This window comes from Herpailurus yagouaroundi, unplaced genomic scaffold, assembly GCF_014898765.1.
Source record: "Herpailurus yagouaroundi ecotype Mexico unplaced genomic scaffold, PumYag 189, whole genome shotgun sequence".
Taxonomy (NCBI): Eukaryota; Metazoa; Chordata; class Mammalia; order Carnivora; family Felidae; genus Herpailurus; species Herpailurus yagouaroundi.
In genome coordinates, this window is record NW_024412420.1 from 15,182,034 (window position 1) to 15,208,641 (window position 26,608).

Genomic DNA, 26,608 nt, shown 5'->3' on the forward strand with positions numbered 1-26,608 from the left:
CTGGCAGCAGTTGGGCTGGCAGCAGCTGGTCTGGCAGCAGCTGGGCTGGCAGCAGTTGGGCCGGCAGCAGCTGGAGCCACAGTTCCCGCTGGTGGAGCAGGTGGGAAATCCACAGAAGCTAGTGGAGCAGCAGGCCATGGTGTCAGGAGCTGGGCTGAGAGTTGGGTTGCTAAGAGAAGTTTTTTGTGTTTTGCTGGTCACTTCCACGTTGGGCCTTTTATAGGCCTTGGCCAGTTCCTGTTTTGTGATGGACAGCATTTTTATCCTGTTACTCCTTAAACAAGCTTTTCCAGAGCCCTTTGATTGTTCAAATACTGTTATTTTAACTACATCCCCAAATTAGTTTTTCCTTTATTGCTAAGCTAATACTCACTAAACGTGTCCATCCTTGGTAGAAATGTTGTTGTTTCATTTCCACGCAATGCTGTAATTTTTCCTCAAGTCTCAGCTTCCATTCTGCATTTATGGTCACATCACCTGACCAAGTGACTCTCACTGATAAGATGACACAATTTGGGGGTCATATTTACCAAAATTCAAGTCTCCGGAAAAAAATGTTAACAATTGACTGCTATTTATGTAAGACTATTTTCCATTATATATGATTAATAAGATTATAGTCTCTATAATCAGGCAGATAGAAACTCTGATAAACTTCACATTCATAGAAATGCATTTAGTTTCCAGAAAATGGTCTCCAATTTCAGTGATCTCTCCTGAACTCCACACATTCATACTTGAGAAAACACCACTCAGGAGGATACATAGAACAAAAACTGTTCCATTGCAACTTACTGTGGATATTTTATTAGCCTGAATTTAAAAGAAGGGCTAAAATTGATAACCAGCAATTAGGAAAATATCTCACAAAATTTTAAGTGTAATTTATATTTTTCTATGAAAGATAAAAATCACTGGTCTGTGGATTATCTAGACTGTATTTATTTCTCAAAGGTGGGATTTGTTTTCAGTTTCTGTCATTTTATGTAACTACACCCTGTGTCCTATGAAAGGATGTTAGACCAAAGAGCATGACAATCCAATTTATGAAGGGGAATCACTAAGAGAAAAAGTAGAAGTTAAGAAATGCTTCTTCTGGATCACAGTGTTTATAAGGCAAGTTAGGAAATGGATGGTCAAATATCATCCAATAGGTATAAGTGAAAAGAGATTAAGTGTACTTTTACACTTAAGGTATAAGTGTAAATGGGTTGATGTTGTGTTATGGACCACTTTTAATTTCCCCTCAGCATGAGTTGATGTTAGAATACTGTTGAGTCTAGGAATGGCTATATTTTGGAGAAGTTAGTGACTTGCTCCATTTGCACAGTACACAGCCAGAGAACTGGGTATAAATTTCAGCAAAACAAATTTGAAATAATTTTGGTGGTTGCCAAAATAAAGAATATCATTTTCCATTTGCTGTTTAGGGTTATATTGGGGGAATGAAAAAAAAAGTGGTGGCCAAAGAGCCTACTATTGTTATTTGTGGTAGGTTTTTCCCTTCCTTCCAATCTTGAATAAAAACATCACATCTTGAATAAAAACTAGCACTCACATAGTTAGCTTTTTATGAGATGGAGGTATTGGTTTGTACAGCGAGAGAATTACATTAGAATGTGATTCATGCCAGTGTCAAGAAAGATGTTCATGTCATGTGATAACCATGACTGTAGGTATGAAGTTGAAAAATGGTTGAAGGAATCCTCAAATGTTAGAGATCAAAAACTTAGTAAATCATCTGTCCAAACATTTAATTGTATAGGTACTGACATCATTGTTTTTATAAATAGCAAATGTTTATTAAGTCATCATATTTTACCCAGAGCACTAAAGGGTTGTGCAGAAAGCCAGATTCAGTCTGTCTGCTTCATATCTTGCTCCAGTTTATGAATCATTATAATACTGATAGGGGGGCTGAATCAAGGAAAAGAGTCAAATATATTACCATCCATCCTCATAGTTTTAAATTGGAACACTGATGTTGTAATACAGACTGCTTTTTTGAAAGTGTTTATTTATTCTGAGAGAGAAAGAGAGGGAGAGGCCTATGAGCACAAGCAGGTGAGGGGCAGAGGGAAAGAGAAAGAGAATCCCCAGCAGGCTCTGCATTGTGAGTGCAGAGCCCAATGAGGGGTTTGATCTCATGAACTGTGAGATCATGACCTGAGCTGAAATCGAGAGTGGGACGCTTAGCCAACTGAGCCACCCAGGTGCCCCCAGACTGGTTTTTATTTCCTTTCAGCATTTGCTGATGTTAGAATACTACTGAGTCTAGGAGTGGCTGCCTTTTGGAAATTTTAATGACTTGCTTTAGTCAGACAGTACACAGCCAGCAGAGCAGGGTATAAAACTCCTGTCTCTCCTTCCTACATCAGTTATAGCTGTTTTACTTTATTTTATACAATGCTATTTTCCAGGAGCAATTAATTCTTAAAACTCTTTGTCTCAGGGTGCCTGGATGGCTCAATTGGTTAAGTTTTTGACTCTTGATTTCAGGTTGGGTCATGATCTCAGGGTCGTGGAATTGAGCCCCACATTGGGCTCTGTGCTGACAGCATGGATCCTACTTGGGATTCTCTCTGTCCCTCTTTCTATCTCTGCCCCTTGCCTGTGCTCTTTCTCTCTCAAAATAAGTAAATAAACATTAAAAAAAAAAAACCCCTCTTTGTCTCCCTTTTCAAAAAATGTTCTATAATAGTCCAAGAATAGAAATAGTAGCTACAGGCAGAAATGCTATGGAGTAGTAACTTTAAACACACAGTAAATAAGTATAAATATGTTAAGATTCTTTTAAGTGTCTTCTGATCAGAGGAGTTTTCCCTAGAGCTGCAATAACACATTTGATTCTTAATTGTTTTTTGTTTCCCACATTCATATTAGGTAATATGCCTTCTGGGTTTCTATGTCTGACATACTCTTTATGTCTTCTTTATTCCATGGCTATCATCCTAGTTCAGCTCGTACTGTGTATCGCTTGGACCAGTTCAGTGGTCTCTTGACTTGTTTCTGTATAGCCATTATATTGTCTAGCCTTTGGCCTTCCTTTTTGATAAACAATTACCATAGGAATCATCCTGATGCCCAATGCCTGTCATGCCATTCAGTTGCCCCAAGGGTTTCAACAACTCCTTAGTATTTACTGCATTAAGGGCATACTACTTTGGTTACTATTCAAAGCACACACACTTCCCAAATTTATCTTCCGCTGTTATTCTACATGTATCCTGTGTTCCCAGCCAAAGTATCCTCTGAACAAGCCCTCTTTCTATACCTTAGTGCATACCGTTACCAGTGAAAATGACATCTTCCTTTAGATCTGCATGCTGAAATCTTAACTTCTGTAAAATGCTAGCTTCCTTTTTGGTCTTTCTTGTTCTCCCCAGTCAGTAGTGATATTTTGACACACCGAAGTATGTTGTACTTTTTTTTTTCATTTTCTAATTTTTAGGTGCATTATCGTGAATTTCATTTATCTCCCTAGAAGTTTCTTGAAGAGGGGAATATTTTTAACTCACTTTAATTTCTGTTGTATACCATACAGTCTGTGACTTGCAGATGGTAGGCAGTACATTTCGTTATATTTAAAATTAGTGAAAAACGTTAGAATAAATAAGAAAAACCAAATATGGGTTTGCTAGGCCAAAGAAGAGAAGTTTATTAGAAAACAAACATGCCACAAGACCTAAGATCTAAGGTGGGAAGAAGGGAGTTGATACTGTTACAAAGACTTGAGAACACCCCAAGTCTTAACAGGTAAGCCTGGATCTCCATTCAAACCCTGGTTGACTTGGGGTCTTGATGGTTTAGGGCAGGAGGTTTCTTAGGTAGAGAAAGGAGTATGACTCTTTCAGAAGGTTGATTGCTTGTTCTAGACCGTGCACTTAGTAGCAGCAGGAGGTCCTGCAGGTAGTGCGGCAGGGGGCAGGCTGGCAGCAGGGGGGGCGACAGCAGGGCGCCTGCACAGAGATGGGCTGGCAGCAGGTGGAGGCCCAGCAGCAGGGGCGGCAGACCACGGCCGTGCAGGACGTGGGGCAGCAGCTGATGGGGCGGCAGCAGCCCTCCTGCAGGGAGCAGGGGTCACAGCAGACGGGGCGGCGGCAGGGCTCGCAGATGGGGCGCGTGCAGCGGCAGGTGCAGGTCACGGGGCGGCACACGGTGGTCTGGCAGCTCACGGGGCGGCAGCAGCAGGGGTCGCGGCAGCAGCAGGGCTGGCAGCAGCCTCCCCCGCAGCCCAGGGAGGAGCAGGTGGAGCCGCAGCAGGAGCCGGACATGGTGGTGTCTGGGGCTGGTTTGGGTCGGAGGGGTGAGAGGATTCGGGTGTTGTCAGGTGTGAATGCCTCCCTCCTGCTCTGGGGCCTTTATATACCCTGAGCGGGTCCTGATGACCTCCATGACACAGGTCGTTTCCTGGAGTTGTGGCTGCCCATTGATCTCTAGATTGGTAGGTTCAGTTGCTGAGGCAGCAGTTCCCATCATGGAAGGATGCTTTCCTTTCCACCTGTCTGCTTTCTTCCTTGAAATGAATACTTGATCAATTATATCATCCAAAAAATTACCCATGGAATAACCAAACCTTCCAGACCATGCCACGTGACAAGTTGAAAGTGTGAAGAATCCAGTGTTGACACCATCACACTTTCCTCTTTTTTGTCTTGTTCACCACCCATGACTCAGTGCAAGACTGTAGTGTTCCTGAGGTCACAGGCCTGGTTTCTGATTGACCTTGAGATGAAGCAAGAATTTCTAAAACACCAAATGACTCATGAAAGGAGATGTGTACTCATTGTACTATGGGGAGAATGGTCCAGTAATTCTGGAAAACAACACCGTGCTTCACTTCGCTTGTAAGAAAATAATCACCAGAGCCACTGCCGTGATATTGTTTAGTAACTCACTTGGCTTATAAAAATTTTTTTTTTAACGTTTATTTATTTTTGAGACAGAGAGAGACAGAGCATGAACGGGGGAGGGTCAGAGAGAGGGAGACACAGAATCTGAAACAGGCTCCAGGCTCTGAGCGGTCAGCCCAGAGCCTGACGCGGGGCTCGAACTCATGGACCGCAAGATCGTGACCTGAGCCGAAGTCGGACGCTTAACCGACTGAGCCACCCAGGCGCCCCATCACTTGGCTTATAAATCAGAGTCACTTCTAAAGACTCTTACTATGTAAACAGTACTATTTATGAGTGGAGAGGGAAAGGGAAGAAGAAGATTAAGTTCCAAGTAGATTCTTATCACACAGCAATTACAAATTTTAGAGGGTAAGACAAAGGCAGATAAAGTAATCAAAGCAGAAGACTTTTCATAGGACAAAAAGCTCAAATTAAGTGAGGATTTTATTCATATTATGCATTTTGAATGCCCCTCCCTGAGTATGGTCTTAGAAATAAAATTGAAATTGGGATCGCTCTTTCTTTCTAGGTGTTACCATAAGCACTTGTATTGAGTTCTACAAAACATGTTGAAAATATTTATAAAGGAACCAGTTATCTTTTCCTAGTAGATACTTTGGTCTGTTGGCCGAGGATTTGTTTGCTTATGAAGTGTGAAATTGGCTTCAGAAAAAAACAGGGGAATTAAATGTACTGGTAGCTGATAAAATAACCTTGTCTTTTTCAGCCACAGCTAAGGAAAATGGGGGTATAGAAGATAATTTATAGTTGGAAGGTAGTTTAAGGATGACACTATCCAAGGGTTGCTGATGACTCTCAGACCAAGTTTTCTCCAAAGTGTGGTTTATTTAAAAAAATTTTTTTAAATGTTTATTCATTTTTTGAGAGAGAGACAGAGCACAAGTGGGAGAGGGGCAGAGAGAGGGAGACACAGAATCTGAAGCAGGCTCCAAGCTCTGAGCTTTCAGCCCAGAGTCTGACGTGGGGCTCAAATCCATGAACCATGAGATCATGAACCTGAGCTGAAGTCGGATGCCCAACTGACTGAACCACAGGTGCCCTGATATAATCATTTTTTAATACACTCCTTGGTCTGCCTAGCTGTGGTCCTTGAAGGCCTTTGAATTTGTGACCCATCATGGTCCTTCAAAGTTTTTGGAAGGCCAGGTTTGTGAAATGATTTCTCTAAAGATATACAGATAAGAGAGTGGCAAAGCATAGATAGTACTGTGGTCTTCCTTTGAGTGTAAACACTGATGAGTGACATAGTCTTTTCCAACTCTTACTTCAAACCAGTGAACAGGTAGCAGTAGTTATCAAAACTTCTATCCCATCTAGTGAAATATAATGGGAACTTGCTTGATTTATGGTTTAGTGTATTGTTATTTGGCTTAGAATATATACAGTGACTAAATTGTCAGGAATAGAAATATGTCTGTAAACTCACTGCATTTCTTAACTAACAAAAAGGAAAGAATACTAAGAAATTCTGTGTCCTGAAATCATAGACTGTCAGAAACTTTGCTATTTGAAGCCACATCAGTAAGAAGTGACGATCTCACTATTTCCTGGACAGGATCTTAGTCACCTTAACACAGAGAAGCAGCTCCAATATCCAGCCCAGAGGCAGAGTTTCAGATCAGAGGTTTTCAGAAAAAACATTCCTCATTTATCTTAACTATGTAGTTTTCAAAGAAAGAGGACTTAAATCCTTGTGACAGCACAGTCCTCATGTGAATTCTTGTGTTTTTACTTAAACTCTACCATTCTTCAAAATCCTATAAAAATAGCTTTTCCTTTGTTTTGTGGGATGCCTCTGGTCCTGTGCTGTGTGGTCTCCTTTGCACATTAATAGGCCTAAGCTTTTTGGACAACAGATTGTCCCTAGTCTTTGTCACATGGGCTTTTTTAGTCCTGTTATTTGAATTCCAGATGTTCTGCAAGAGCATAACCACCAGGGTGGGAGTAAGTAAATGTTAATCACAATGGTGATAATTTGTGGGATTTTGTGGTTGGACTGACAGTATGCAATGCTGATGACTTTTTCTGATGGTGAACCACACACCCTCTTCTTCATAGTTTCATGGGTTGTGTTGTTAGGAGCTAGTTTGGGGGCCACTGGATGTTAGGAAGATTTTAAAATTCTGAAAACAGAATACCTGTTCCCTGTTCTGCCAAATGACCTTTGAAATATCCTCCAATCGTAAGAGACACGAGGATAGGAAAGAGTGAGGGAGAAAGGGCAGGGGGAGGATGGGGAGACAAAGAGGGATTCCGATCTAAGAGGGCTTCGGGCTAATACCTGTCCTCTGCCAGGGCCAGTCTCCTCAGCTGTAAAAGGGGCTGAGTCTTCTGTCCATGATGTTCTTCATAGGCTAGGTTTATCATAAAGCCTGTACAGTGGGGAAGACAAAAGAAATGGATATCATTCATTGAAAAGAGAGAATGTTTTAGATGGAAAAATTCTAGATGATCAGGGAACGGGTGGAACTTTTTTTCTGGAATTTAACAAATACATATCTTTTCTGCCTAATAAATACCGTCTTCCTAAAGCCAGGGAAGACTAACCCAAGTAATCTTACAGCTTAAGTTGTTTGCCTTCTTTGGGTGGTTCAGGGTGGAATGAAAAGTCCATCAGATACATGTATTATCTCCATTGCTCCTGATGCCAAGCCCTTATTCATAAATCCTGTAAGCTAGGGCTCTCTCCTATGCATTAGCCCTTTCATTCTGAGACAGCTTCAATTTGCTGATGGATTGTTTCTTCCCTCTTTGTTATACTTACTAAACCTTAGAAGTGTGCTTTGTTATGTTAGGAAATCTGTTTCTGCCAATGGATGTGGACTGTCTTGAAAAAACAAGAAGCCTTCCCCTCAATCCTCTCCCACTTTCGGTGACATGATATGTCATAAATAGCACATCTTTTGAGCCTGTTTGATACAGTAATGTTCCAATGTGTAACAAGGACTATCAGTGAATGGTGCTTGGTAAATACTGTGTGCCAGTCACTTTACATACATAAGGTCATTTAACTTTCCTAGCAACCAACATTGGTGAGAATTAACTTTCCCATTTGGCAGATGAAGAAACCTGAAGGTCAGAGAAGTTAAGTTATACTGATGCTGAGGATTCTGCCTTAAGTAAAATATCTACCTTTTAGAGTTCTTGTCATAAAGACAATTGCCTTCTAATTTTGTTTGATTCAATAGAAATCAAGTACCAACCATATTCTAAACATTGAGCTCAGTACTGAAGCCATTATAAATTGTGTCCCCTTTGTTGGAGGCAGAAAAATAGATCATCTCAATACAATGCCTTGTGGGGAGGGAGATGCGTATAGGATCGCTTTTGGAACATGTTAGGGGCACCTGACCTAGCCTGTGTGTGTGTGTGTGTGTGTGTGTACGTGTACGCGGACATGCATGCCTGTGAGTGCATGAATATGTGCAGGTGTGTTTATGTGGTAGAGGGGTTAGGACAGAACTGTTAGAGAAGACTGAGCTGAATCTTGGAAATGACTGAGTGTTAGGTGGATGAAGAATGTGGAGGGTAGGAGTAGATGAAAAAAATATTCCAGATAAATGCAAAAATATGACAAAAGCAAAGACATAGGGAACTGCTTGGCATGTGCCAGTTACTGTGAGTTCGGTGTTACTTGAAGTGAAACTTAGTGGGGGGTGTCGAGACATGAACGTGGACATCTGGGCAAAGGACAGGCCCTGGAGAACCTTGTGTGCACAGATTTCCTAACCACATAAGCAGTCTGAGGACTAGCCTGGCCATCCTGCAGCACCTTCCAAAGCTCCAGTCCTAGCACCTCTCCCTTTTCTCTTCTGTCTTCCTCACCTTCTCCATCTTGTCTTCCTTCTTCCTTGTCCTCCTTCCTTCCTTCTTCCTATTCCTTGTCTGCTCAGCTATGTACACTAATAAACAGGCACTACTGAATGAATCAGGTAGCAGGGAGGTTTATGGGAAAAATTAGTTTATTGAAAATAAGTGAGCGGCACATTACAAAGGATGATGAGGAGGGTTTGGGCAGCCTTCAGAGTTCAGGATGGGTTTGCAAAGTCCACTCCAAGGACTTTTAAGAGAGATCTACCATCCATGGTGTCTTCTGCTGATGGAGACACCTGGGTATTTGGCTGAGGGTGGTGATGGACATCTGCTTGTGTATCCAACTGGTAGGATGTAAAAATGGCTATTGTCGCCTTATGAAAAATATCTCCTTTTCTTTCCACTTTCTTAAAATGCAGAATAGGTGCTTAGGCTCCAGTGTGTTGCTATTTAGGGATGGTAGGGGTCTCAGCAGCAGGAGGTCCTGCAGGTGGTGCGGCAGGGGGCAGGCTGGCAGCAGGGGGGGCGGCAGCAGGGCGCCTGCACAGAGATGGGCTGGCAGCAGGTGGAGGCCCAGCAGCAGGGGCGGCAGACCACGGCCGTGCAGGACGTGGGGCAGCAGCTGATGGGGCGGCAGCAGCCCTCCTGCAGGGAGCAGGGGTCACAGCAGACGGGGCGGCGGCAGGGCTCGCAGATGGGGCGCGTGCAGCGGCAGGTGCAGGTCACGGGGCGGCACACGGTGGTCTGGCAGCTCACGGGGCGGCAGCAGCAGGGGTCGCGGCAGCAGCAGGGCTGGCAGCAGCCTCCCCCGCAGCCCAGGGAGGAGCAGGTGGAGCCGCAGCAGGAGCCGGACATGGTGGTGTCTGGGGCTGGTTTGGGTCGGAGGGGTGAGAGGATTCGGGTGTTGTCAGGTGTGAATGCCTCCCTCCTGCTCTGGGGCCTTTATATACCCTGGCCGGGTCCTGATGACCCCCATGACACAGGTGATTTCTTGTTAATCTTCTGGCCAATTAAGTGAGGATTTAGCATTGAGTAAACCATGTTTGTTAACACTTCACCTTATACGCATTCATGCACACAACCACAAACATTCCTTTGTTTTCTCATATTGTTTATTCTCACCAAATCTAGGCATTGGATTCAATTCTGATGAATTTCCTTTTGAAACATTCCTAACTCATAAGAGAGAAAAGAATGTGTTTTCTAAATGAGATTAGTATCTAATTACTCTGCCCTTTGGCCTTGAAGTCAGCATTTTATTCCTGGACTTCAAGGACTCAATTACCACCCAAACATGACCTGTCTTATTTTCACTCATGCCCCTGACCGTAACAGGTTAATAGCAGCACTCTTGTGTAGGCCATTTGTGTGAGCTGTGGACTCACCACAACTCTGGGAGAGGCAGGTTTGTAGTTTTCAGATGAGGGGGGAACCACATGGCACCCTGGACCTGTGGTTTGGTTGCTTCTTCCCCAGTAGGATCTGGGCTGTCCTGCCCTGGTTGTTGTTTCCCTATTCTCTTGGAATGCTTTCATCTTCCTTCCAAACCAAACTCAACTTCTACCGTGACTGTAAAATTTTCATCAAGGATCCACTGCAATTTTTATCTTCGTAATAATTTATTCAGAATTAATCATTGCATGTGTAGATTCTGGGAAGGGACTATAGAGAATATATAGCCCTATCCCCTCATCTTACAGGAGGGGTCATGTGGATTCACGCAGTCACAATGGGGTCTAGGTCTCCTCATTCCTCAGTAAGCAGCCTCTACCATGAGTATTATGTTTATCAGGTTCAGTAGACCATAGCCTTCAGACAGGAGAGAGAACATCTCAAGCATTCCCCCTACCGCATTTTTATCTCAAGTCTTTAAAGTGAGTAAGCATTGTTAAAAGTGATACTGGAAGAGAATTAGGGAAATGTCTTGTCCCAATGACAGATACTTCGAAAGGGGCTTGGGGCTTGCGTGCTGGGTAAGATCTTTGTACCAGTGCAGAGGTTTCTCTGAGGACTGATCAACAGAGCTTGGCTTATTGGTGGATAGGAGTGTGAGGGTTGCCTGTTCCCAGGATGTTCTAAGTATAGTCTAGTTTCCTTTGGTAATACATTGTGGCACTGTGAGATAACGTGCTTGCCTAATTCCTTTTATTGTTTTTCATTTGTACTTCACCCCATACCTTAGTCTTTGTGATGAGTTCCATAAATTTATTCTTACTTAATGGAGTAGGACTGTACTTTTCCTTTGGATTTGAGGGGGAAAAAGAATTCTGTCCAGTCAACCCCACTTACTTTCTTTGAGCACTAAATGAAAGAAAGGGCCAAGAACTTGCAAACCACCAATCAAATGTCCTAAAATTACTATCTTGAGCTTAAAGGGGGAGGCTTTTTGTTGTTTTCATGGGAGAATTAGTTTTATTTTTGCTTCAGTGATATCATGGAAGATATCATCAATGCTGAATTAGATGAAATTCATTCTCCATATCTCTTCATCCCAAGATTCCCTCTTGGCTCCTTTTATAATAGTTGATTTTTAGTGTGCAGACTAGGTAATTGAGATAATGTGGCTAGAATTACATGCAAGCTAGTTTCCCATTGCCACCATGGTTGAATTAGTCAGCTATGATGCATAACAAGCAACCACAAGCTCTCAGAACATGCAATAACAAATATTTATTTCTTGGTCACATGTCTGCAGGTCAGTTGGGTTTTGGTGGATTACAGCTGGTCTTGGCTCCGGCAGCGAGTTGGTTTGGGACTTGCTTCTGAATTAGAGTTGGCCAGATTTAGCAAATAAAAATACAGGTGCCCAGTTAAAATCGGATTTCAGATAAACAAATATATCTTTAGTATAAGTATGTCTGAGTATGCATGGGGCATTCTTACATTAAAAATTTACTGTTATTTAACTGAAATTCTGATTTAATGAGGTGTCTTGTATTTTAATTGGCAACCCTATTTCTTTTTTTTTTTTATCCACATCTTATATCACTTTATTATATAACTCTGCATTGCTCACTAATTGTTTCATTCAATCATTTCGTCTTCCCAAATGGACTGAAATTCTTGGAGAGCAGGCACTAGATTGTCTTCTTGCATCCCTAGCTACCAGGCATGGTGCTAGACACAAGGCAGACCCCCAATGGCAACCCTATTTCTAATGGCAGAAGCACAAGGGAGCAATCCAGTCATGCAGGCGTATTTAAAGTCTTTGCTTGGATCATGTCCTCTAACATCCCATTGGCCAAAGCAAGTTACATGGTGAATTCCAAGTCACAGGGTGCGAGAGTGGGAGAGGATACTTCTCCCAGAGGGGTGGGAAGGGGAAGAGAGTAAATATTAATGAAGAATGATCTAATCTTCCAGAGTAGTAAATAAATTATTTTAGTAATCTTTGTTGTGAAGCTTGGACAAAGATTGTAGAAAGCCAAATTAGATTATGGTTACTGCATTTCCATTCATTTGAGTAAATTTACTTCTCTTCCTCCTTCCCTTCCTGGTCAACCAGGAAATTTCATTGATTTAAAAAGAGACCTTCTTATCTACATATTTAATGCAATCCCTATCAAAATACCAACAGCATTTTTCACAGAACTAGAACAAACAATCTTAAAATTTGTATGTAACCACAAAAGACCCCAAATAGCCAAAGCAATCTTGAAAAAGCAAAGCAAAGCTGGAGACATCACAATTCTGGACTTCAAGTTATATTGCAAAGCTGTAATAATCAAAATGGTATGGTATTGGCACAAAAATCGACACATAGGTCAATAGAGCAGAATAGAAAATCTAGAAGTAAACCCACAATGATATGGTCAATTAATCTTCAACAATGCAGGAAAGAATATCCAATGGGGAAAAGACAGTCTGTTCAACAAACGGTGTTGGGAAAACTGGACAGCAACATGGAAAAGAATGAAACTGAACTTTTTTCTTACACCACACATGAAAATAAATTCAGAATGGATTAAAGACCTAAAAGTGAGACCTGGAATCAAAAATCATAGACGAGAACACAGGCAGTAACTTCTTTGACATCGGCCATAGCAACTTCTTTCTAGAAATTTTCCTGAGACAAGAAAAACAAACAATTGAGACTACATCAAAATAAAAACCTTCTGCATAGCAAAGGAAACAATCAACAAAACTAAAAGGCAACCTACAGAATGGGAGAAGATATTTGCAAGTGACATATCTGATAAAGGGTTAGTATCCAAAATATATAAATACCTTATAAAACTCAACACACAAAAAGCAAATAACCCAATTAAAAAATGGGCAGAAGGCAAGAACAGACATTTCTCCAAAGAAGACATACAGATGGCCAACAGACATGAAAAAATGTTCATCACTTACTATCAGGGAAATGCAAATCAAAACTATAATGAGATACCACCTCACACCTGCTGGAATGGCTGAAATCAACAACACAAGAAACAAATGGCATTGGTGAGGATGTGGGGAAAAAGGAACCCTCATGTACTATTAGTGGGAATGCAAACTGGTGCAGCCACTGTGGAAAACAGTGTAGAGGTTCCTCAAAAAGTTAAAAATAGAACTACCCTATGATCCATCAATCGCACTACAAAAACACTAATTCAAAGGGGTACATGCACCCCCTACGTTTATAGCAGCATTATTTACAATAGCCAAGATGTAGAAGCAGCCCAAGTATCCACTGATAGAGCAATGGATAAAGAAGACGTAGTGTGTATATACAATGGAATATTATTAAGCCATAAAAAGAATGAAATCTTGCCGTTTGCAATGATGTGGATGGAGCTAGAGAGTATTATGCTAAGTGAAATAACTCAATCAGAGAAAGACAAAAACCGTATGATTTCACTCAGTATGTAGAATTTAAGAAACAAAACAGATGAACATAGGGAGGAAAGAAAAAGAGAGGCAAACCAGAAAACAGACTCTTAACTATAGAAGACAAACTGAGGGTTGCTGGAGGGGAGGCGGGAGGAGGATGGGTTAAATGGGTGATGGGTATTAAGCAGTGCACTTGTGATGAGCACTGGGTGATGTATGGAAGTGATTAATCACTAAATTCTACTCCTGAAACTAATATTACACCGTATGTTAAATAATTGGAATTGAAATAAAAACTTGAAGAAAAAAACGCTTCCCAATAATAAACCGGACATTAACTCTTTATTTATATACAGATTTCCAAAGAATATTCTGAACTTTTCTTCATAAATATTGCATTGTTTTATTAGACCTATTTTGAAACAGTTTATAATATTTGTAGCTCTTGTGAATGGAATCTTCATTTCTATTAAATTAGAATTACTAAATGACTCTTTTCAGGTTATAAAAATGTTATTGAGTTTTTTGTTTGTCAATACTCTATATAGTGACTTCCCTAAACTCTCTTTTTAGCACAAGTTTGTAGGTTTTCTTGGATTTCCTATGTTAACAACAGTATTGTCTACAGGTATCAACAATTTTGTTTTTGTTTTTTTTCTGTAATGCTTTTTCTCTTAATCAGATTGAATTGAGTAGGATCTCAAATACAACAATGAATGATAGGAGTGGTATCAGTTATCCTTGTCTTATTTAAACTCTATTAGGAATACTTCTAAAATTTGTTAACTATTATGTTTTGCTATGAAGTTTTGATAAATAGCATTCATCAGGATAAAAATGTCCTCTTTTAGCCCTGTTTTGCTTAGAGTGTTTTAAATAGTAAATGGCTGTTGTGATGGTCAGTTTTATGTGTCAACTTGACTGGGCCATAGTATGCTCAGACATTTGGACAAACATTCTGGGTGTGTCTGTGAAACTGTTTCTGGGTAAGATTAACCTTTGAATTAGTAGACTGAATAAAGCAGATGACCCTCTCCTGTGTGGGTGGACCTCACAGATCTGAATAGAAAAAAAAAGGCTGACTTCCCCTTCAACTTTGATTAAAAGAGAACGCCTCCTTCTGACTCCCTTGACATCAGTCTTCCTGACTTCAGAGTTGAACTGAAACATTGGCTCTTCTTGGGTCTTGAGTCTGCTGGCTTTTGAACTGGAATTTACATTATCAGCACTTCTGGGTCTCCAGTTTGTCAATTGCAGATTTTAGGCCTTCTCAGATTCTATAATCTGCAATTCTATATAATCTCAGATTCTATAATCCCTCCTCTCCCCCTCCTCTCTCTCTCTCTCGTGTTTGTGTGTGCATGTGCGTATTTATGTATATAAACATGTGTCTATATCTACATCAGTCTCCCACTGGTTCTGTTTCTCTGGAGAACCCTGACTAATGTAGTTGTTATATATTACTGAATTATTTTCCCACAGCTATTGATATAATCCTGAAGGTTTTTTTTTGTTTTTTTGTTTGTTTGTTTGTTTGTTTGTTTACCTTTAATGTACTAGTATCAACAAGCTTATTTAAATACTTTCTAATTTTGAAACATTCTTGAATGTCTAGGACAAACTAGTTAGTTGTGATGTGTTATTCCTTTTATATATATTGCTAAATTTCACTTACTAATATTTACTGGCTTTTTGCATCTATGATCTTCAATAACATAGGCCTGTAATTTGTCCTTTATCACTTTGTTCTTGTCTGTGTCTGATGTTACTGTTATACTTAAAATGAATTGGGAACATTTTCCTTTCTTCTGTTCTCCCATCCAAGTACCAATGAGGACTGACTCTGCTTAGCTTCTGAGATGAGATGAGTTTGGGCACATTTAAGGTGGTATGGCTGTAGACCTTTTCGTCTGTTCTTTTTCCCAGTTTGAATGGGAGAGAACTTTAAGGTTTAGTAAACTTACTTGTAAACCAACGTGGGTCTGGCATTTTTAATATCAATATATGTAGAGGATAGATTTTGGATCATAGGTATAGTTTCTTTAATGGTTATTGGCTTATTTATATTTTGTATATCTTCTGGAATTAATATCTATTTTTCTAGACATAGTCAATTCAATCATAATTTTCAAACATATTGGTATAAACTTATGCATAATGTTCTTTTTTAAAAAATTTTATTAATGTTTATGGGGCGCCTGGGTGGCGCAGTCAGTTAAGCGTCCGACTTCAGCCAGGTCACGATCTCGCGGTCCGTGAGTTCAAGCCCCGCGTCAGGCTCTGGGCTGATGGCTCAGAGCCTGGAGCCTGTTTCCGATTCTGTGTCTCCCTCTCTCTCTGCCCCTCCCCCGTTCATGCTCTGTCTCTCTCTGTCCCAAAAATAAATAAACGTTGAAAAAAAAAATTAAAAAAAATTTTATTAGTGTTTATTATCTTAGAGAGAGAGAGAGAGAGAGAGAGAGAGATAGGGCATGAGCAGGGGGAGGGGCAGAAAGAGGGAGACAGAATCCAAAGCAGGCTCCAGGCTTGGAGCTGTAAGCACAGAGCCCAATGTGGGGCTTAAACTCACGATCTGTGAGATCATGACCTGAGCTGAAGTCGGACGCTTAACTGACTGAGCCACCCAGGGACCCCTAAACTTATACATAATGTTCTAATTGTTTTTAAAAGTTTCTACTCTCTTGGAAGCTGATTATTCTCCTTTTCAAGTGTAATGTTATTTGCCAGTCTTTCAGACATTCTCCTTTTTCTCTCTCTCTTGGTCTTTGATCAGTTTTACCAGACTTTTTCTATGTCATTAGTTTTTTTTGTCTTTGTTGTGTTTATATAATTAATTTTATTAAACATTTCATATTGTGTTTATGTAATTTTATTAAGCTTTTCATTTAAAAATATGTTATTAATGTTTAAATTTGTCATTTTTTCCACATTGGGTTTACTGATTGATGCGGGTTGTGGGATGGAGATGTAATAGAAGGTGAGAATTTCAATGTGTGATTCCAAAGCACGGCGTCAAGAAAGGGAACCCTGTGCATTGTTGGTGGGCATGTAAATTGGTGCAGTCTCTCTGGAAAACAGTATGGAGGTTTCTCAACAAATTAAAAATACAACTGCCATATGATCCAGCAATTCAACTTCTGGGTATTTATCCAAAGAAAATGAAGACATTAATTCAAAAAGATATATTCAATCCTATGTTCATTGCAGCATTATTTACAATAGCCAAGATACAGGGGTGCCTGGGTGACTCAGTCGGTTGAGTGTCTGACTTTGGCTCAGGTCATGATCTTGCGGTCTGTGAGTTTGAGCCCTGCATTGGGGTCTGGGCTGACAGCTCAGAGCCTGGAGCCTGCTTCAGATTCTGTGTCTCCCTCTCTTTCTGCCCCTTCCCCACTCATGCTTTGTCTCTCTCTCTGTCAAAAATAAATAAACATTAAAAAAATTAAAAAAAAAATAGTCAAGATACAGAAACAACCTAAGTGTCCATCAGTGGATGAATGGGTAAAGAAGATGTGGTGTATATATACAATGTATATATAAATGTATATATAAATACAATTTTACCCAGCCATAAAAAAGAATGAAATCTTGCCATTTGCAACCACATGGATCGGTCTTGAGGGTATTATGCTACGTGAAATGAGTCAAAAACAGATACTGAATGATTTCACTTATACGTAGAATATAAACAAATGAACAAAACAAAACTCATAGATACAGAGAACAGATTGGTGGTTGCCAGAGGTGAGTGGAGTTAGGGGATGGGTGAACTGGGTGAAAGTGGTCGAGAGGTATAAACTTCTAGTTATAAAATAAATGTCATGGGGATATAAAGTATAGGATGGTGACTATAGTCAATAATGTATCACACACCTTAAAGTTGCTAAGAGAGTAAATCTTAAAATTTTTTGTTACAAGAAGAAAAATTTTGTATCTTTATACAGTGACAGATTGTAGCTAGACTTACTGTGGCAATCATTTCTTATAGTGCACAAATATTGAATTATTATTGTGTACACCTGAAACTAATATGATGCTATATGTCAATTATATCTCAATAAAAAAACAAATTAAAATTTAAAAAATAAGAGCTAAAGACATGAATGAAATCTGCCCTAATTTAGGATATTAAGATGTATACATGTGCATATACATGTACACATGTGCCACTTTTGTTCTAATATTTTAAATGATCTATATTTCACATATATAGCACTTACTCTCAAAGTGATTTCAACATGAGTGTTCTTCCTGTATCATCATGTAAAATATAGTTACCTAATGCTAAGTAAAATGATCACGAAAACAATAAGGAACAATGCCAAAAATTTTTTATGTGTAGAAAAGTTTATTAGAAAGAGAAGCAACGAAACGCAAAAAAAAATTTACTCTGTTAGAAAATATATAACTGGATCCCTAGGTCTGAGGGTATAACTGAACCCCAGGTCAGAGGGTGTCAAATCAGTACTGCACAAAGGTTGCAGATAATATTCACTTTGTTAGGAAGGGTAATCTAGAGCCCTAAAATGATAAGGAAGAATGAGAAATTTAGAGGAGTGGGATTTTTTTAAGCTGATGGATCACATATTAATATCCATATTTGATGCCAATATTGAAAGGAAAAGATAGTCATGGAAGGAGCTTAACATGAACCAGAATATGCTCGCAGAGCCAGTGGCACGTTGGTAGGTTCATTAGAATGGTGAGGCTCAACCTGTTGAATGATGTCAGTCAGATTCCATGTGTCCAACAGCACCAAAGAGTCTATATCTGAGGGGGCAGAAGTGAATGGAGATAGTGGTCACAGGGCAGGGGGCTCAGCAGCAAGAGGAGGCACAGCACATGGGGCGGGGGCAGGTGGAGATGACACAGGTGGGGCGATAGCAAGTGGTGTGGCAGGAGACCCGGCCACAGACTGGGCGCAGGCAGCAGGAGGGGCAGCAGGAGGGGCGGCAGCAGCTGGAGCCACAGCAGCTGGAGCCACAGCAGTTGGAACCACAGCAAGAGGGGCGGCAGCAGCTAGAAATGCAGCAGGAGGGGCGGCAGCAGCTGGAGCCACAGCAGCTGGAGCCACAGCAGGAGGGGCGACAGCAGCTGGACACACAGCAGCTGGGGCGGCAGCAGGTGGTCCTGCAGCAGGTGGTCTGGCAGCAGGTGGGGTGGCAGCAAGGCTGGCAGCAGCTGGAGCCACAGCAGCGGGAGCCACAGCCCTGGTCAGAGCAGACGGAGCCACAACAGGAGCTGACCATGGTGTCAGAGGAAGGATTGGGGTTTCACTAGTACGTATGAGTGGGTTTCCACAAGGGTGGTTTCTTGAGTTTGAATGTCTCCTTACCTCTGTCCCCTTTTATACCCTGCTGAGGGTTACTATGACCATGTGCAGGACTCTTCTTGTTGTTTATCTTAATAGAAAATCAGTTAGTTTTAGTAAATTAGATAATTATGTTTATCTGGTGAATATTCCTATATATAGAAAAGGGCTCCACTTCCTTCTCCTGTTGTATTGTGAGCTATCTGATTTGGTTAAAATCAAGTGAATCAGCTCCCATACGTCTTCCCTTGTCTGATGTGTCTTCCAAAGTAGACCTATCCCATGACATTGTTTCATTGAATGTCACAAGTGTTAATTCTTCATTTATGTATTTAACTCCAGGATAATATGTTGAGAATGGATACTATGGTGACTAAATCTGCTGTCAAAGAGGTTAACAACAAGTCATATGAAATGCTGGTAGGAAAATAACATGAAAGAGGCATCCGGGAGGGGGGGACAGTCCCTAGTGTGCAGCGGGAAATACTGATTCGTTTGGATTTTATGGATAGTCATTGAGGTATAAAGGATCCTAACAACGTTTCTATCTCTTTTATCTTACTGAATCTATTCAATTGAAAGTTCTAATGCAGTGTTTCACTACTTACAAATAGTAAAAAATCCATTGGCATGAATGGGTCCTTTTAAAAATTATTAAATTATTATTGACATGTTCTTCAGAGACAGGGTATCATAAGGGTGTATTTTTCCTCTTATTTTGATGGTTAAGCATACTCAACAGAATACGTATAATTGAATATTTTCTTGTATTTCTTGAGATTTTTTATCTCTCAGAAATATGTTTGAGGTGTTTTTCTTGATACAAATGAGATCTCGGGTTAAGCTTTAATCTGTGTCCTATTGGCACTTGAATAAGACAAACAAGACACATTATGTAGGGGTTTGGCAAGCATGTAGAACATTGTATGATAAATAAAAATTATGTATTTAAATTTGTACATGTATGAAATGCGAGATAATACTAATGGTTACTATTTTTGAGTGCCTACTATGTGTCAGGAGTTTTCTGAGTCTTGTGTAATTATTCTCTTGTTTATACTTCAGAAGGACTCTAGGAGGTGGACACAATTTTTCTTAATTCTTTAGACATGAAGTAATTGAGGTTTAGATAGAGTGATATCATACAGTCAGTAGGGTTCTCTTCTAGCATGTACAAAGAGGTATGAGGAATAATAATCCCATGTCATTTCTCATACTGTTTCATTTGTGTAAATGTGCTTTCTCCCTTGTCATTTCAGCAAACTTTTGCTCATACATAAATGTCTAGTCCAGATGCCAGCTCATCTCTAATATCTTTCTTGACATCTACCACATTCAAAACTAATCATTCATTCCCTTTTGCTCCAATATACTTGTGACCTAGGGTATCACACTCTAGCATAATTGGTTTATATCTCTTTTCCCCCAATCCTTCTATATACCCCATGATGTCAGAGAATGTCTTATTCACATACATAAACATGGTGCCTAGCAATTGCCCTCACTGAATGTTAGTTGTGTGAATGTGGGGTTAATTGAAAACATAGGGCATTTATTCGCCCTTTATCATGCTATAGATAATCTAGATGGATAGAGAAAAGAAAAAAGAGCATTCAGACAGTGGGGATCTGATTGAACAGGGGTTTATTTTTGACTGATGGACTAAATGACTTGTTTGGATGGTATGTATAGGAAGGTAAAGAAAAAGAATACTGCTACAATGAGGAGAATGCAAAGATATTCCTGAATTTCTACAAAGTAAGTAGATATTGTATCATCACACTATTGGGAGAAAGGTGTGAGCAAATATCTAGGCTTTAAAAATATTATTTGGCAGTGAGTGGGTAGAGTGATGGGAAGCAGGAAGAAAGTTCAAGTGGTGGTTGCACAATAGGGATGAGAGATGAATGCCTGTCTAGGTTGGTGGCAGTGGGAGCAGTAAACAAGATGGTGATGCAATAGCATTTCAAAGAGAGTCAACCAGGAGCACTTACAAAATGGGCAATAGAGGAGGGCACTTGTTAGGATGAGCACTGGGTGTTATATGTAAGTCAATTTGACAATAAAGTATATTAAAAAAATAAAACCTAAACAAACAAACAAAAACAAAAATGAGCAATAGAGGTAACAGGAGACTTCATTGTTAAAGAGGACTCATAATTTAATATTTTTTAGTTAAGTTCTAATAGTGGAAAGATAATCATTTGTAAAAACAAGAAAATGTATTTTAAAATCTTACCAGAAACAAAGTCAAAAGACAAATGACTGAATGAGAAAAAAATACTTGTAATTTATACCAGACTAAGTGACCTTACTATATGAAGTACTTGTAAAATTCGATTAGAGAAAAGGCAAAAACCTGATGGAAAAATAAGATGAAGATCTTTCTTTATCATAAAAAGATGTCCAGTCTCATGCTTAAGAATAGAAATGAAGTTATACAGGATGCCACTTCTCACCTGTGAGAGTGTCAAAAATTCAAACATTGACAGCACTCTCAAGTATCTAGAGATTATGTGGAAATTGCCATGCTCGTACGTTTTTTAGTAAGATTTGGCGATAATTAGTGGCATTATTCTTTGACTCAGTTATCCTAATTGTATAAATTATTCAAAACGTACTCTGGCAAAACTATGAAAAGATGTTAGGCAAGATTATTCATAGCAGTGCTATTTGTAAAAACAAAACAACAGCAATAAGAACTAGACACAACCTGGGTGTCCTTCAGTAGGTAGTGGTGATTAAGCTATGGTGTATCCCCATAATGGAGCACTGTTCAGCTGTATAAAGGAATACGGGATATCGCTATGCTACTGTGAAGTAATCTGCAGGATATATTGTTGAGATGACAAAGTAGACGGAGAGAAGGGTCTACAGTGTCTGTAGACACTACAATGTGTCTAAAAAAATAAGAGAACACCTATAGAACATGTATTTGCTGGGGCTGCTGGGTGGCTCAGTCAGTTAAGCATCTGACTTTGGTTCAGGTCATGATTTCGTGGTTTGTGGGTTTCAGGCCCCGCATTGGGCTCTGTGCTGACAGTTCAGAGCCTAGAGTCTGCTTCAGATTCTGTGTCTCCCTTTCTCTGCCCCTCCCCTGCTTGTGCTCTATCTCTCAACAATAAATAAACATTAAAAAATTAAAAAAATAAAATGTATTTGCTTATATTACATTAATTTTTTAATATTAATGTGGTATGTATATATAATGGAATATTATTCAGCCATAAAAAGGGATGAAATCTTGCCATTTGCAAGGACAAGGATGGAGGTAGAGAGTATTATGCTAAGCTAAATAAATCAGTCAGAGAAAGACAAATACCATATGATTTCACTCATATGTGGAACTTAAGAAACAAAACAAATAAGCAGAAGGAAAAAAAAGAGACAAGTCTAGAAACAGACTCTTAACTATAGAGAATAAACTGATAGTTACTAGAGGGGATGGGGGGAGGGAAGATAGGCAAAATAAGGAGTGCACTTGTGATGAGCACAGGGTGATGTATGGAATTGCTGAATTGTATATTGTGCACCTGAAATTAATATAACACTGTGTGTTAACTAATTGGAATGAAAATAAAAACTTAAAAAATACTATTTAGGAAATTAAAAGGTAAGCCACACACTGGAGAAAATACTTAAAGCATATATCCCACAAAGGATTTGTATATAGAACATATAAAGAACTCTTACTACTCAATGATAAGATAACCCAACAAAAAAATGGGCAAATATTTGAATAGGCATTCACCAAAGAAAATATGTAGATGGAAAGTCAACCCATGAAAGGAGTAATCATTAAGAAGGTTCACATTAAAACTACAGTGAGAATACCGTACACACTCTAGAATGGTTGACATTAACAAGACTGACCTTACCAAGTTGTTGGTGATAGCATGAATCCATTGGAATTCTCACACAAGGAAGGGATATAAAATGGCACAGTCACTTTGTAAAACAGTTTGACAGTTTTTCAAAGAGTTAAAGATACACCTACTATATGACCTTGCCATTCCACCTCAAAGTACTTACCCGAGAGAAGTAAAATCATATGAACAAAGGGAAAATAAAAAGAGACAAACCAAAAAACAGACTCTTCATTATAGAGAACAGAAGGGAGGTGGGTGGGGGGGATGGGTGAAATAGTGCAGGGATTAAGAGTATACTTATCTTGGGGCACCTGGGTGGCGCAGTCGGTTGAGCGTCCGACTTCAGCCAGGTCACGATCTCGCAGTCCATGAGTTCGAGCCCCGCGTCAGGCTCTGGGCTGATGGCTCGGAGCCTGGAGCCTGTTTCCGATTCTGTGTCTCCCTCTCTCTCTGCCCCTCCCCCGTTCATGCTCTGTCTCTCTCTGTCCCCAAAATAAATAAACGTTGAAAAAAAAAATTAAAAAAAAAAAAAAGAGTATACTTATCTTGATGGAAACTGTTGAATCACTGTATTGTATACTTGAAACTAATATAACACTGCATATTAACTGCACTGGAATTAAAATTAAAAAAATAAAGTTAAAATGATATGTCCATTCAAAGGCTTGTTCACAAATGTTCACGGAGACTTTATTTTTTAAGATAAAAAAATCTAGGAACAACCGAACTGTCCATCCACAGGTGAATGGATAAACAAATGTGGTGTCTCCATACAAGGAAAGACCTCTCAGTCATAAAAAGAAATGAACTAGTGATACACATAACAAAATGAATTTCAATATAATTATGCTGTGTGAGAAGCCAGGCAAGATAGAGTACACAATGGTAGGATTCCACGAAACTCTAGAAAATGGAAACAAACTTGTAGTGACATTGGATCTGTAGTTGTCTAGGGGTGGAGTATGGGAAGGAAATGCAGAGGGGGTGATAGATCTTCTTTATCTTGATGGTGGTGTTGATTACAGCAATATATATCAAAACATCAAATTGTACACTTAAATGCGATTTTAGTATGTCAGTTGGACCTTAATAAAGCTGAGAAGAAAAGAAAAAATAATGGAAGTATCAACCATAATTTAAGTTTATTTTTTGAGAGAGAGGGGTTGGGGTGGAGAGCAGAAGCAGGGGAGGAACAGAGAGAGAGGGAGAGAGAGAAAATCCCAAGCAGGCTCTGCACTGGCAGCACAGAGCCTGATGTGGGGCTCAAACTTACAAACTGTGAGATCATGACCTGAGCCAAAATCAAGAGTCAGATGCTTAACCGACTAAGCCACCCAGGCACCCCTCAACCATAATTTTTTTTAAGGTTGACTCAGAGAAGGTAGAGGAGATAAAGTGGGAGAACAGAGGATTGAAGCTAAATTTTTGGAATATATTCTTTCTATAGGTTTGACTTTGGATTCATGTCAATATTTTACATAATTTTAAAACAAAATTAAAAATTTTAAATCTCAAAATTATTAAAACATGGCAATAGCAAAGGACCCTAACTGTATATGCAGGCATAAAAAGCAATTATTCCAAGATCAAAAATAAATAAAACAACAGAAAAAGTCTTAAGTTTGATTTCAGTAAGTATAGTGTTGGTAATGTTATTCTGAGACTGTCGGACAAACATAGAATAAAGAAAATGAGTAAATACATTGGTGTCACTAAGAACTGATACTTTTGCATAGAAGAAATGAGATTTATAAGTAAGATATATGAGTTTAAGTAAAAGCTCTGTAGTTCTCAGTAGAAACTAAAGACCTGGGTATCATTTAAATATATATTTTCTAGGGATTTAGTAGTAATGAACATCACATATTTCAATTTATGGTCTCAAATACTGTTTCTACCTAAAAGGAACTGGGGATCCTTGGAGAAATGACTGATTAGAAGTTGGGGGAAGGAAATACATAAACGAGTCTGCAATATCCTGTTATATGAAAAAGCAAGGAATTTTCAAAGACTACTAGATTCATGTCAAAAGGACTTGGAGGCCAACTCAAAGTTGTTTATTTGAGCATCAATAGAGGGATATAAACTGGAATGGATTGATTCACCATCAAGTCTATTGAAATCGATGAGTTCATATTAATGCAAATTTTAAAAAACAATAAAAAAAAACCTCTTTGGTCACTCTTGGAGGATGGAAACTGGGAAATAAAGGGAAAAAATCAAGCATTTATTTTGCCTCTCCTGTCCAGACTATTCCTTAGGACTACCAAATGTTGACGAGGGAAGTTTATTTTTATGGAATTATCCCAGCTAATAAATGGCAGGCAGAGGAATAATAGAATTGCAGTATCATGATTTTGCTATGCCTAATGAATAATGGTCCTAGGCAATGATCATCAGTAGCTGCTTATATCAAAAAAAAAAAAAAAAAAAAAAAAAGGAGACAACTGGACATTATGTGTCTCCTGATTGAAAAGCACACCACGATCTATGAAGCAGTTTTTGGGTCCTACAGATCTTTTGGGATATAAGTCTCCCATTAACAGGTTTGGCCATTGTCTGGGTGCGTTGTGTAACTTAACTGTAGTTATTGGTCTGTGACAAAATGAGGTGGGAGAAGGTAGTGAGAGGAGCTTGTGCTGTCTTCCAAGACTGAAATTTCTGCATCATCTTCAAGATGGAGGTGGCACTAAATGTCAACAAGGAAATTGGATCACCTCTCCAAGCCGAGAGGGTTCAGGGAAATTTGGGGACTCAAGATCTTCAAATGCATCAATCCAGATGTCCCCATCTCATATCTCAGGGTCCCCATCTCTCCCAATTAGGGCCCTGACCCTGCCATGGCAGTACTGCCTAGACTGAGTGAACAACCACCTCTGGAGCTCTGCTTTTCCTGTGGTGATGTCCTAGCCTTGGTCTTCAGCTTTATCTGCCCTCTGACTGCAGGAGATGAGAGTCAGTCTCTGTGCTGCCAATGAAACTTCTGGCTTTTACATCTGTCCTTTAATCTCTGATTTATCACCCTCAGCCTTTCATTATGTTTTCCCAAATCGTCAGTTGCTCCCAGCTACATTCAACTTCACTCTCCTTATAATTACTATTAACTGCTTTCAGAGATATATAATATGGAAAAGATGTCCCAGGGAGCATTAATTGCCTACAGGTTTTCCAAAAAGGTTTTTCTCTGATGTTTATCCAAGAATTCCCAAGAATATGTCTTATCTAAGAACTAAAGAGATCTGTCAGTGAAACTGAAGCTGTGACTTTGTAAGATTGTAAGACTGACAAAGCCATGTTGTATGTCTTACATGTGTATGTACCGTATGGTTGTCCAGAGAGCATAGAAAATCTTAAAGAAGAGTACCATCACACCGATTTTTCATATAGGAAAGAGGTGATTTATTTTGGCATAGAGTTATAACATAGGAAAATTGAGGGAATAAGAATTATAAAAGAGAATCCCTTGGACAATTAAATCCTTTGGACAATAAAAATCTGTAATGTAGAAATACTGAAATCAGACTTCAGCTCCCTGAGCTTGATGAGCTGGTGCCCAAAAGTTAAGGATATTTTAGGGAGAAGTGGTCACTACAACAATTGGTGTTGTAAGAAAATTCACACTTGGATGAAAGGGAGAGATCCAGAAGTGGAATTTGGACTGAGGTTAGAATATGCTCACAGAGTCAGTGGGATGGTGGTAGGCTCATTGGAACAATGAGACCCAACTCAGTTGAGCAACATTAGCCCCATCCCATGTGTCCTGATGGTCAGCAGAAAAGGAAGGGCTACATCTGTGGGGCAGAGGTAGGCGGAGATGGTGGTCACAGAGAAGGGGGCTCAGCAGCAAGAGGAGGCACAGCACATGGGGCGGGGGCAGGTGGAGA

General features: G+C 39.7%; 4 protein-coding genes and 1 long non-coding RNA gene across 6 annotated transcripts in view; 1 reads left to right on the forward strand and 4 right to left on the reverse strand.

Moving 5' to 3' along the window:
• Nucleotides 1–199, reverse strand: part of LOC121044969 (keratin-associated protein 9-3-like) — a 3,746-nt gene extending 3,547 nt beyond the window's left edge. Inside the window, exon 1 of the mRNA XM_040497497.1 lies at nt 1–199. Coding sequence (XP_040353431.1) covers nt 1–138 — 138 coding nt within the window. The 5' untranslated portion in view covers nt 139–199.
• LOC121044971 (uncharacterized) overlaps nt 1–26,608 on the forward strand; it is a 77,251-nt gene that overhangs the window by 44,756 nt on the left and 5,887 nt on the right. The window lies entirely within an intron of this gene.
• LOC121044965 (keratin-associated protein 2-3-like) lies at nt 3,630–4,349 on the reverse strand. The gene has a single exon (XM_040497493.1). The coding sequence runs from the start codon at nt 4,272–4,274 to the stop codon at nt 3,885–3,887; it is 390 nt and encodes a 129-aa protein (XP_040353427.1). The 5' UTR covers nt 4,275–4,349; the 3' UTR covers nt 3,630–3,884.
• LOC121044966 (keratin-associated protein 2-3) lies at nt 8,861–9,658 on the reverse strand. Its single transcript, XM_040497494.1, has one exon. It carries the CDS (start codon nt 9,582–9,584, stop codon nt 9,198–9,200), a length of 387 nt encoding a protein of 128 aa, XP_040353428.1. The 5' UTR covers nt 9,585–9,658; the 3' UTR covers nt 8,861–9,197.
• The window catches only part of LOC121044960 (keratin-associated protein 4-3-like), a 17,785-nt gene continuing 9,291 nt past the window's right edge, over nt 18,115–26,608 (reverse strand). The window contains exon 2 of the mRNA XM_040497487.1: nt 18,115–18,630. Coding sequence (XP_040353421.1) covers nt 18,362–18,630 — 269 coding nt within the window. The 3' untranslated portion in view covers nt 18,115–18,361. The remainder of the gene's footprint in view (nt 18,631–26,608) is intronic.

What these genes read in the sequence shown, in the direction of transcription:
- LOC121044966 (XM_040497494.1), bottom strand. Translation starts at nt 9,584, where the DNA reads ATGTCCGGCTCCTGCTGCGGCTCCACCTGCTCCTCCCTGGGCTGCGGG.
- LOC121044965 (XM_040497493.1), bottom strand. Translation starts at nt 4,274, where the DNA reads ATGTCCGGCTCCTGCTGCGGCTCCACCTGCTCCTCCCTGGGCTGCGGG.